The sequence below is a fragment of the Sus scrofa genome, chromosome 15 (genome assembly GCF_054392235.1).
Source record: "Sus scrofa isolate SSC_HxYL_T2T_F1_AM1 chromosome 15, Sscrofa_HxYL_maternal_Yorkshire_Landrace_v2.0, whole genome shotgun sequence".
Lineage (NCBI taxonomy): Eukaryota > Metazoa > Chordata > Mammalia > Artiodactyla > Suidae > Sus > Sus scrofa.
The window spans coordinates 86,865,296-86,878,638 of NC_139397.1; the positions used below are offsets into that span (position 1 = coordinate 86,865,296).

Genomic DNA, 13,343 nt, shown 5'->3' on the forward strand with positions numbered 1-13,343 from the left:
CTGTATGCCATGGGCATGGCCAAAAAAAGCCATTTTCACAGCTGTATTAAGAATATACTTATGATTTCATATTAGGTTGTTGTGTGTATGTGTGTGTGTGGTGAAAAAGCAGCATGTATGAAATTTGCTGACAGATGTTTGTTGCATGTGAAAACTATAATTTTAATTACTGTAAAGGCTTTATGCCAAAGTGAAATGCCACATTGACCTCTGTTGCACGAAGTTAAAATCCAGAGCTTAATTGTATAAATCACACTGAAATACTCTACAGTTAAAGCAAGCTTTTTTTTTTTTAAACAAGCTCATAGAAGTCAAACTATATTCTCTTTTGAAGCTTCCAAAAAAGACACTTACGCAAATGTAATGACAGTGAAGTCAAGCCAGTTCCATGGGTCCCGAAGGAAAGTAAAATCTTCCAAACAGAAGCCTCTTGCAATAATTTTTATAAGTGATTCAAAAGTATATATTCCTGTGAAGGTGTACCTGAAGACAAGAGTCCAAAAAGAATGGATAAGCTAATCATTTTCTTTCATAGCATATTGATTTCTTGTCACTGCATTTGTGGAATAGATAAATATTAAAAAGGAATCTAAGCAGGTTAATATTATTTTCATGGACATAAAACACAGCCCTAAATTTACATCAACTCCCTAACACACAAAGAGTTGTTTTCAAATTGTCCTAAGAGCAGAGTGAGAAATACATACTGTGTAAAGTCTATACAGCTACTGTCTGAAATGTCTTAGTATTGACATAAATGAACAAAATCTCTTGAGAACTACCCAGGACATGAACATGATGGAGCAGACAGTCAATAAGACTGCAGAAGCATAAAATGATTTTCCTTTAGGAAATTAAAAAACTCAATTTCAATCATGTTTTATGAATGAGGGAATATTAACAAATTAGTAGGTCTTAAGTCTTTCTCTTCCTTCAAGATAAGATAGGTTAACCTACTCGGCAAAAGAATTTTGCTAACATCGAAGTGGATAATTCTAGGGTCATAAGAAAATTTAATTTAGAATAAAATATTGAGAGATTAGAAACTTAGATATTTCCAAAGTTTTAAATCTTCTGCTCAGTTTGAATGGTAAGAATATAGATATTCCCAAGTAGAAACTTAAATGTTTCTGAAGTTTAAATCTTCAACTCAGAAGCTGAAGGTTAAAATCACAGAAACGAGGGTGACTTGAGACCTTCGGGCCTTACATATTAGTGTTAATACGGTAGGAATCCTTCGTATGTCAATTTTTTATTTCCCTCAGAATCTTTATGCCTTTTTTGATTGGCTCCAACATGGAAGTGTCCAGGAAGGGAAAAGGCACTTGGGAATGGCCCCACGGTTGTTGTTTGAAGGGTCAGCAGCCACAGAGTAACAATGGCAGCTGACCACACAGGCAGCTCCAACAGCACTTATCACAAATTTGGCCTTTCTCCCCTCAAAAGTATCCCAGAGCAGAACCTGTTAGAATTGTTAGTAAAGTGCATTTACTTCCTAGAATTTTCACTTCAATTAGCTTAGCCCTCAGTCTACTGAATCTGTAAGTTTGAAAATCCCAAATTTGGAGATTTTTTTCAGCTCATTTTTTGGTGACCATATTTGAAACTGATATAGGCTTGGTATGGAGTGGCTGCACCTGATGGAAGTGAAAACTTCGTGAGGCTCAATACTGTCTTTGAGGCATATGTAAGACTCACTGAATTCATCTGGAAATTAACTGGAACCACCATAATGGTTCCTTCCTGAAATGACTCTCATCACATTTGCTTTGGCCACTGAAGATTAAAGGCAGAGTGGTAAGTGATCAAGAATGATGAGCTTCTGGCAACCACCAAGTACAAATTAAGGAGAGATATTAAATCTTAAATACATATAATAGACAAATATGTCTATATGTCTATTTATCTACACACACACACACGTACATACTCACAGAGGTGGTTTAAAGCATAAGGTGAACTTACTCTACATTCTTTGTCCAGTCAGGAGGGTTACTCATCGTCATAAACACACAGTTCGTCAAAATGGTGCACATAATTAGCATGCTGAATAATGTAGGTTATTGTTAAGGAACACACAAAAGAAAACCCAAATCCACATATTATATTAAATAAAATAAACACTGAAAAAGCTCAATCTGCAGTTTAGCCACAGTGACAAGTATGCTGTGGCAAGTCATCTCATTTCTTTAAATTTCAGTTTATTAGTCATCTGTAAAATTTGGGTCATAAGATCATCCTCACAGAGTAGTTATATAGATTAAATGAGATAATGTTATATAGATTAAATGAGATAATTTAATGAGGAAGATTTATATATAAAGTGTTGCTTTTGCTAATATTATTGAATCAATCTACCTCCCAGAACCTTTAGTGGGAACACCGTGGGCACTCTGGAGTTGTAGTTTTTGAGCAGGGAGCATGGATTTGAACTACTTTGGTTAATTAAAATATTAAACTGTTGAGGAAGGTACAACTCTGCAGTATGGTAATTTCTTAAATACATGGGTACAATATAGTTCAGTACATTAAAAAGTGTATATAGTCAAACTACAGCACGGTATCTAGTGTTGGGTTGCTCTATTTTAACTGAGTTTGTACAATGTGTAGCAGCATTGCATAAGACTGAACGTGAATGCTCTTGAAGGCTATTAACATGATGAGAATGTAATTAATATTCAACATAAGTGATCTTAGCAACATAAAAGTAATTTGGTCAAGTCACTCAGCCTCTCTGTGCCGCTGAACCTTCTTATGTCTCTACTGACGTTTGTGCAATGGAGCTAATCAGTTCCTATGGAACTCATCAGTTTTAGGTTCAGTTTAAATGGATTAATGTGTATGAAGTACTTGGAACAGGTCTGTATATTAGAAGACATGATCTAAGTGTTAGCTAAAATAAATGACTATGACATAACAGAATTATGAAGCTGAAGGGGACCTTGAAAAACAACTAGTTTAATCCCTGTATTTTAGAACTCAGAGAAATAAGACCTAAGCTCTAGAGAAATTAGATAGCTTGGCCAAGGACTAGAACACAGGTTTTTGGCTTTCACATCCAATATTCTTTCAACTACAGTTTACTGCCAAAGCAAAATTTTCCATTAAGTGAAAAAGAAAGTTTCCATCAAATGACCACATGGTGGCAGCAGGAACACAAACTAGTATAAGGAAACCTCCATAAACGTAAAAATGAATATATGAATTTTATATTTCAAATCTTTGAATTTTAATAATACTATATCTATGCCACTAAGGAATATCTTGCTATTAGTTTGAAAGTAGAATGTTTTAGAGTGTTATAACCCTTTAAAAAAATCAGATAGTATAAGTTTATGAGCATTACAACAGTATTTCTATATTATTGCCAAAGCCATCAAATGAGATATAATCAGAAGTGAAAGTATTTGCCAATGAATATGAACAAATGAATTTAGTTGCAGAGTCCTTTTTAACACCAGTAAGAGCCACAAAGCCAAATCCCTAAAGGCCACTTGGAAATACAATCTCAACTTCTTTCATTAACTTCCAAAGTCTTTACTAAGCAATCAATTTCACACAGTAGTCATAATTCAATGACTTAAATTTGAAATTCAGCCAATATTTTAGTACTTCATTCACAGATTTCATTGGGAAAGTTCAAAAACTAGCTAAAAACTGGCCAAAGCCCCCTGACCTTCTCCCATGGAAAATAGGCTTAAAGGTTAATGCTAAAGTACACTAAAATGCTTTATATTATAGATATGTCTACACTTGGCTTTGGATGTAGACTTTTTGTTATTATATCATTAGTCCCTGCAAATTCTAGAAAATCATAAGCTTGGTACAATATTGTAAAAGTAAGTATGGCTATTTTACATTAGATTTTTAGCACTTGATACATGTATTTTTAGAAGGATATATATATGATGTTAATGACTGATATATATTTGAAAGAGATATATGTACAGTATATATATATATTTATAATGTTAAAGATTTTGAAAGTTTCAGTGACATCCATGTGAGCAATAAATTTTAAGAATAATGCTTGTATGACAAAAGAAAATACAAAAAGAGAATGATAAAACCACAGAATATGGACATTTCCTAACTTAAGTTTATATTTAGCTGCAAAGCACTTATAGATTATGTACAAATAGTTAATATTGATCACTTGAAAAGGATATGAATGTACCAAAATCTTAATAGCTATTTTCCTAAGAGGGTTGAAGGGAGTTAAAATGTACAGGGCAGAGGTGGCACTGAACCGGAAGATGGCCTTCCCTTTATTCAATACTATAAAAGTCTGTAAGATAGGAACACAACATAGAAGTATAAAAGCATAAACCATTTACACTCTATTGCCCACCTTCCGTTATCTGTCATAATGAATTATTCCAATTTTGTAACTTCTGAAGTACACCATGAAGACAAACTGTTCCTGGATCTCTTCTTCACCAGACACGACATCCAATGGTGTCACTTCCCTTTGACTTGATACTTACCTGAAATTTGATTGTACATAAGATATTAAGCCAAGAAAACTTGTTTAATTTCTTAATGTTTTAAATATCTGAGTTTGATCAAAGTCTTAAATAGGTGCACATTTCATTTTACCAATCTTAAGACATTATATTCTTTTTATATCAATGTCAGCTTTCCCATATCAAGTATCTTGAAAATAAATGCTGTAGAATGCAAAATCACGTAATAAAACCGATACTATTTTTGAAATAAACATTCTTTTACCATTTATGCTTATAAAATAAACATTATCACTCTACTTGTAATAGAAATGAAAACAGCCACCATCAAAGCCACTCTTGGGTTAGATGGATATAGTCCAATAATTGATTTCTGGAGGCCAGGTTCCCTGGAGAGTATCTGTTGACCAGGAGTGCTAAATTCTGTACTGGGATTTCTGAGTTAGCTGACACATTGAATTCCAATTCCAATTGACTGCCTATTTCAATGCAGTGCTTTCTTAGCATAGAGTAAAAGCTCAAAGCCCCTGCAGAATCTAGGATCAATGAAGGTGAATGCATTGGCATTCCAAAAATTAGCCATATTTGAGCACAATTAGCAGTGTGTAGATAAACAAACAAGCAGCAACAACAAAAAGACAAAGCAGAAACATACAATCGTGTACAAGGATTCTGACTTAGTATTTCTTAGGACCCAATTTCTGTATATTCAGATCACAGGAAAGTGGAGAGGAGAAGACTATTTCTCTATGAAGAACATAGCTTGGGAAGGAAACTTCAAATCTTTCAAATTTAAATTCACCTATTCTTCAAATATTCATTTTTTCTGCCTTAGGATGCTTACATGTTTAGATAAATTACAACCTAGCAAGCATTAACGTTATGTTTACTTTTTTTTTTTTTGTCTTTTGTCTTTTTTGTTGTTGTTTTGTTGTTGTTGTTGCTATTTCTTGGGCCGCTCCCACGGCATATGGAGGTTCCCAGGCTAGGGGTCGAATCGGAGCTGTAGCCACCGGCCTACGCCAGAGCCACAGCAACGTGGGATCCGAGCCGCGTCTGCAAACTACACCACAGCTCACGGCAACGCCGGATCGTTAACCCACTGAGCAAGGGCAGGGATCGAACCCGCAACCTCATGGTTCCTAGTTGGATTCGTTAACCACTGCGCCACGACGGGAACTCCCCATTATGTTTACTTTCTACTAAGAGTCCTTGGATTATTCTCTACATTTAGTCTTCAGGTCATTCATAGATTTCTCATTTCTTTTTCCCTCTACCTTCAGGGTTTTCTAAATTCGAGTAATCATTCCAAAATATTAACTGAGTTACTGTGTGAAAATAGCACTTTCCAGCTGGCCTTTGCAGGAGTGCCCCAAATCAAGGCTGTGGAAATGATCCCCCCAAACAGTGCTGGTCTCCAAATTGTTCCTGATATGTGACAAGACATTGAGAGCAGCGATTAGAAACATGTAAGACAATTAGACAAAGTAATTTTATATCCATTGAATGTCATAATAATAAAAAGAATGAGGCACCTCATGGGTCTGTTTTTAATTGCCATTTACTGGAAATTAATTTTATTGTATTTTATAGTGACCTCACCTTCACAACAGAGAGTTTGAGAAGCATTGCTCTACATCCAGCTTTGACCCTATGTTTCCACTTTCATCTTTGAAGGATTGTAGGTCCAGAATACAAGGAAAACTATATCTCCAAGTCCATTTGTAGGAGGAGAGAGCTTCTCTTGTGCTTACTGAAGGAGCATTCGCCTATGGCTACAATATTTAGTGCCTCTTTTCTCTGATTCATTCAGTGCCTCTGGCCCTAAATGACATGGTAAGATCATAAAACATGAACAGACTTGTGCAATGCAAACGCCTCTGCCCTGCAGAGTTCATACATGCAAGGACACAGAAAGGCCTAGGGTGAGCTAATTCAGGACAGAATACAGTCCACCTTGCAAACCTACTGCATGTGCTTCCTTTTCCCAAAATTATGCTGAGCAAAACCTGACAGAAATATTGTGGGTTAGGACGGGAGAGCCAGTAAAACATAATGCAGAATATATTTTAAAAATAAGAATTCCTTTGTTTCAAATAACATTACAAGCCTAATTTTGGAATAGAAGAGGAAGCTATAGTCTATAGGGGACCTAAATCATGAGCTTGAGGGAGAGGGAGATGAAGATGGTACTGACTGTAGCTCAGTGGATAAGAACAATCAATCCAGCTCATCTGGAGGAGATAAGACGCATGCAGAAGCCATCTCCTGTGACTCTGTTGTGTGGCTGGCCTCCAACCCAGACCATGAACAGATGTAACAGAGGAAGAAGAAAGCAGAAAAGATGGAGGAAGGGGTGATGAAGCCAAAGGCAAAGTTGCAGAGGCGAAAAGAAAGGGTGGAAGACCAAAGAAAATTTTGTCCTGAGGGCCAAAAAGAAAGAGAAGCAAGACTCAGAAATTTAACAGAGAGGAGCCCCAAAAGGTAGGGCAAAGGGCAAGAACTCAGTAAGTTGAAGCTAATGAAAGCCATAGCACCCCTGACGCTGATAGATAATTCTAAAAGTCCTTTCACACGGAGGAATTCATACTTTGACACAAGAGTTAAAAGCGAAAGGACATGATTCTCAATTATTCCAGCCTTAGATGGAAACTTGTACTGATCTTTAGGGTGTGCTCCCTTTATTTACTTATAAAACTCAAAGAATGTGTTTTTACTTCATACTTACAAGAAATTATGTGTGCCATATGTGAACACTTACAATTAGAATGTGTAATGGAATAAAATTTTACCATATGACAGTATTTGTTCTCCTTTACTTTTTTCACAAACCATATAGATGAGACATCCTTGATAGAGCTCCTAGGAAGCTGACAATAAGACCAGCATTAAGTGACCAGTGCATAGGGTTTCTTCGGTGAGGACTTTGCTGTTCCCAGTTGAAACGTATATACTTACATACAAACTACATAAACGTTGCTTTAAAGCATTTATGGGCATTCCCGTCGTTGCTCAGTGGTTAACAAATCCGATTAGGAACCATGAGCCATGGCCTGGCTCGGTGGGTTGAGGATCCAGTGTTGCTGTGAGCTGTGGTGTAGGTTGCAGACGCGGCTGGGATCCAGTGATGCTGTGGCTCTGGTGTAGGCTGGCAGCTATGGCTCCAATTCGACCCCTAGCCTGGGAACCTCTATATGCAGCGGGAGAGGCCCAAGAAATGGCAAAAAGACAAAAATAAAAAATAAAAATAAAATAAAGCATTTATGGATTTATATAAAACAGTTGACTTAGCAATCCAATATTAGAATCTTGAATCTGTTACCATTTTTATGTATGTGCCACTTAGAACTTCAAACTTAATACTTGTAACTGATCTGATATCTATTTCCTCATCTGTCTGTATCCATCTTCCTTATATTTACTTGAACAGCCAAGAAGCCAAACCTTTAGTTTATAAGTGTTAAGGATTAATGAAAGGATACTTACCTCTGACGACTGTCAAATACACATTTTCTTTTTTTTTTTTTTTTGCTTTTTTAGGGCCGCACCGAGGCACATGGAGGTTCCCAGGCTAGGGGTCTAGTCGGAGCTGTAGCCGCCAGCCTACACCACAGCCACAGCAACGCTGGATCCTTAACCCACTGAGCAAGGCCAGAGATTGAATCCGAAACCTCATGGTTCCCAGTCAGATTTGTTAACCACTGAGCCACGACGGGAACTCCTCAAATACACATTTTCCTGAATAATGGTACTCATTGTATTGAAGCAAGAAGAGAGTCAGAAGGGAACACTGTTTGCTTACAAGTGGTCAAGAAACCCTAGAACTTTCAAACATAGATATTTGTCTTCCTGATTTCACAGATAAGGGATCAAAAAGGAAAGAATGAAAGACTAGCCACGATGTTACTGTACTTTAAATTGTATAAACTAATGTTATGTACCTCTAAGCAAATCAAGATTTTTGAACTGTTCATCTGAATGCTATTTTTTACTTTTTCCCTCTAAATTTTTTAATTGTGATTAAATACATGTAACACAAAATTTACCGTCTTAACCACTTTAAGTGTATAAGTTCAGTGTTGAGTTTTTGAAAGAATATACTAGATGGCTTATTAAAATATCTTAGCATTTTTAAAGTCTAATTAGTTCAATAAAAATATCATTAACATAACTACTCAGGATAATTTTATTGCATTAAGTCATTTCAATAGAAAAGGAACACTTCAAAAATTGGTGGTGGAGGAGAAAAGGTTGATACCGTAGTATCCAGCTTGAGACAGTATCTTTTTTCTTTTTCTTTTTACAGCCCAAGACTGTAGAAAATTCATGAAATCATTTTAACCTGTGAATAATATGGTGCCTCAGACTTCAAAACAGTATTTTGACTGAATTATAAATGATATTTTGTATATAAAAATCATTGTAAAGATACATTTGTAGAATGTAAGTCTTTATAAACTAGATGTTGATCCTAGGCTTGTCGCTTATCTTTTTGCATATAGTTATCAAACTCAAGTAGCATCTATTGAGTCTTTATATGATGAGCTGTTTATAAGTATGAGCATTGCAGAGACCTGGAAAGCAGCCTGGACCTAGTTCTCAGCCCAATTGTTAATTCAAGTGACTTCAATGCAAAGATGTGTGTTAACTGCTTAGTACCATATTTGCAAAGCTCTGTGCTAAAGTTGATAGGGAAAACAAAGATCCCAAATAGCTTAGGGTAAGTAGTAAGTTATGACCCCAAGAGGCTTAAAAACTAGTAAATATTCAACTGTCTATACTAAAAGAAAAAAATCTAGACGGGTAAAGTAAAGATTTATTTAGACCAGAGCTGTCCAATAGACATACAACGTCAACTACGAATCTGAGCCACATATGTGATTTTAAATATTCTAAAGCCATGTTTAAAAAAAGAAAAAGGCAGCTAAAATTCATTTTTATATTTTTAACCCAATATATCCAATATATTATCATTTGGAGATGACATCAGTATTAAAAATTATTGCTATAGTTTACATCCTCTTTTCATATTGATTCTAAGTCTTCAAAATCTGGACTTGCCACATTTCAAGTAGAGTAGCCACACATGACTAATGTCTAGTGTATTGTGCACCACACACCTGGGCATATACCATTTGTTGTACTGCCAGGTCCTAGTCTCTTCAGCAAGCCTTGCCAGGTAAAAATCATTTCTGGCTTTAAAGACAACAACAACAAAACTCAAACAGATAAACACCCCTGGCAATCAAAGCTTAATAATATGGAAAGCAACACTGGAAAATATAAGAAGGAGTTGTCTGAATTTATGTAGTTATGAAGAGTGAAGATTCTGGAGTTGGTTTCCTGGCTCAAAACCTGCCTGGGCTACTTTCCAGCAGTGATATCCTAGGCAAATTACCAACTTTCCTGTGACTCATTTGACTCTTTTGAAAAATGGGAAAAGATACACTAAACCGCACAGAGGTGCTGTGACTCCAATTCAGTAGGTCAATTTCTGATGCCTTGTATTCTCTACTTTTTTTTTAGGGCCATACTCACAGCATATGGAGGTTCCCAGGCTAGGGGTCTAATCTGAGTTACAGCTGCTGGCCTACACCACAGCTCACAGACCGAGGCCAGGGGTAGAACCTGCAACCTCATGATTCCTAGTTGGATTCATTTCCAGTGCGCCACGAGGGGAACTCCCTATTCTGTGCTTTTAATAAATAACTCAAATGATTCTGCAGTGGAAGGGCTGTGAGTATGTTTTTATTACCAAATGTTTATGTTGCGCCCTTGGATTAAAATCCTTCCCCTTTATCTAATTGCTGAGTTAGTTTTTGAAAAATTAACTCCAAGTTTACTGAATTTGTCTGCCCTTAATGTAAATATAGTGGCAAAAGCAAAAAATAACAGAGGAAGATGAGCTATGACTGTGAACAACAGAAAAATGTAGAATCACTAACGGTTGATTACATTTATGCCTTAGCCTCAAAATTTAAACAGGCAACCTCAACTTGTACCTACACTGTGATCCAAAAAATGTGTTTGGAAGTCAATTGTTTGGAACTTTGGACACCTTTTCCCAAAGAAAATTAATATCTATATAAATATAGATATACTTTTTTTACACATAGATTCAAAAGCCTATGTAATTCCTAATGAAACAGAATTCTATATAATGACACTGCGGAACTTTATCACTGTGTATGAGAAAAGTGTGACTCTGAAAATGGTAACAGACTTTTCAGCTGGGCTGCAAGGTACACCTCTTCTCCCCTTTGATGCCTGATGTTCAAACTACGGAGGTTTCCTGGCTCCGTCTCCTGCCAGAAGTGAGCTTAATCTTTTACTAGCTCTAAGCTGAGGGCTTAAGTTCCAGCAGGAAAGGGAAGAATGAAACTGTGTGGCAGGAAGAGAGATGCTTCAGAGCTCGGGTTCAAAGAACTGCATAGAACGTCAAGAGGCTCCAGTGAGCATGATTAGTACACATCTCTGGTGACACCTCTTGTGCCGGGCTAGTTCCATGGCATTTAATTCTTTTTTTCTTCCCTGTGAGCTCTCTAAATGGTCTCACCTTTCTTTCCTTGCCTATTTTTTATAACTTGTCAATTCAGGCCAAGATTTCCCTCCTTTTCTGGGTTCCTGGGGGATGGAAAGCTTTTGTTCTCTACCTGACTCTGAAGGGAGCGTGCCATATTTTTTAAAAATGTTTTCTCTCCTAGTCTCATTCTATTTTCCCCTTAGGCAAGGGATAATCGGCCTAAAGAACAACCTGTGGACTTGTGCCAGCCTGTGGCCCACCAAGCTTTAATACCCAGCCTTCACCTAATTGCACAGTGGTCTTGAAGCCAGGGATCACAAACCAAAATCCCCACAGATGCCAGGCAGTGTGAGAGACCTGCCAATTGTTGGTATACAGATCTGATGTGGTATAAGAAATCCTAAATATGCATGATTAGACGTGTGTGTGTACATGCAATCTTCCAATTTATAAATCTCAGAAACTAATTCAAAATTTTAACAATATTGTATGAGGCAAACAAAATGTGTCTGTGGGCTCAGTGCCTCATAGTTTTGTTGTCTTTGTTTTAAGTTCAGGCAAAGGAGAAAATATATGCCAGAGAAGAGTCTGTAAAATTGCTTGCCCCGAGGCTTTATCTGGGTAGAATAGCTGCAGTGAGGCCAGTGCTGGAGATGGCCTCATAGGAGGTGCCCCACTGGCTCCCATCAGCCAGGGTTACTAATGCCTCTGCCTTTATCTCAGATGTAGGGGAAAAATTATAACCACGGGTGAAAAGATAAAATCTGAGAGTCAAATATTTTTCAACCCTGTATCTTCAGTTCATATCATGGGTGTGGTACACTATTATATGCTCAATTAATTTTTCATTGACTAATAGGAGGCCCAGTTTTATTGCAGACTTAGCTGTGTGAGAATTTCTGACAAATTATCCCATGTCAATTTCTACATCTGAATGGAGAAGATGGTAAAAATACTAACCTCATGGTTGTTTAAAGGATGAAATGAAATAAAACATGTGAGTACCTTAAAGAATCTCAAGTGTCTTATAAACACAAGGATTAAAATATTAAAAATATGTGCCTGTCTGATTCTTAAATATATACACAAAATATATACACATGCAAACACTTACATATTTGAAAGCAGTGCCAGTTTTCACACTGGAACTTTGCTGCTGGCTATCTTCCTCCCCAAGTTTATATTCTGAAAATAATGCCATCCATTTGCTCCCACCTGATACTTAAACATCACACCTCCAAAACAGATTTTGATCCCGCCCATTTTTTTTGACTTCATTGTTAAAAATCTAGACCAAGCCTCCATAAAGACTTCCCACTTGATCTTTAAAAATGTGAAGTGGATATTGTCACTTCTCTACCCAAAGCCTTCTGAGAATTCCTTTTGCCCTTAAACTTCAAAGTCTTTAAGATGTACTGAAAGGTGTACCTAGCCCCAGACCCACCTCCCCAACCACATCTTGCTCTCCTTTTACTTATTTCAGTCCCACTATACTATATGTCTTTTTTTTTTTCTTTTTTCTTTTTAGGACCGCACCCGTGGCATATGAAGGTTCCCAGGCTAGAGATTGAATCAGAGCTACAGTTGCCAACCTATGCCACAGCCATAGCCACACCAGATCCGAACCATGTCTGAGAACTACACCACAGCTCATGGCAACACCGGATCCTTAACCCACTGAGCGAGGCCAGGGATTGAACCCACAACCTCACGGTTCCTAGTCGGATTCATTTCCACTGCGCCATGACAGTACTCCTTATATGTCTTCTTGAAGGCTATTCCCCTTTCCTAGAAGACATTTCTCCCTTCTTCTTTCTACCTTTGAGATCTCAATTTAAATGTCATTTCTTGGGGTTCCTGCTATGGCACAGTGGGATCAGTGGCATCTCTGCAGCAGCAAGACACAGGTTCAATCCCGTGTGAGTTAAGGATCTGGATCCCACTTTGCTGCAACAGTGTCAGATATTATCCCTGCCTGGAACTCCATATGCCGTGGCATGGCCAAAAAAGAAAAAAATGTCATTTCTTTACAGAGGCACACTATTTAATTTCCCCAAATATATCTTCTTCGAAAAAACAGTACTTATTACCCTACTAGAATCTGGTGGAAAATGTAATTTTCTAATTATGTTGGAAGCTGACCCAGACCCATTGAGTTTCAAAGATTTTAGTTTTTACAAAGGCAGGGGATGCCCTTGATTGAGCAGAAGTAGTGAAGCAACAAGTCAGGTTTGGGAAATAATGCCAGCCCAGGAAATGAAAAGTACAGTTTGTAAAGTGGTCTAAGTAAAGAGACAGGAAAAGCAGAGACAGGCTTATTTAGATTCCATCACTGACTTTTCTTTTCCTCTGGT

General features: G+C 37.2%; 1 protein-coding gene across 12 annotated transcripts in view; it reads right to left on the bottom strand.

Annotated features, from left to right (window-relative positions):
• Nucleotides 1–13,343, bottom strand: part of SCN1A (sodium voltage-gated channel alpha subunit 1) — a 166,508-nt gene that overhangs the window by 77,083 nt on the left and 76,082 nt on the right. For 7 of the 12 annotated variants that reach the window (XM_084999274.1, XM_084999273.1, XM_084999270.1 and 4 more), the window contains exons 3-5: nucleotides 4,168–4,288; nucleotides 1,966–2,053; nucleotides 355–483 (exon numbers count right to left, since the gene is read on the bottom strand). In XM_084999274.1, the coding sequence (XP_084855400.1) occupies nucleotides 355–483; nucleotides 1,966–2,053; nucleotides 4,168–4,288 (338 nt within the window). Of the gene's footprint in view, nucleotides 1–354; nucleotides 484–1,965; nucleotides 2,054–4,156; nucleotides 4,488–13,343 lie in introns of all 12 variants that reach the window. The other 5 variants (XR_014829471.1, XM_084999278.1, XM_084999277.1 and 2 more) reach the window with 2 other exon arrangements.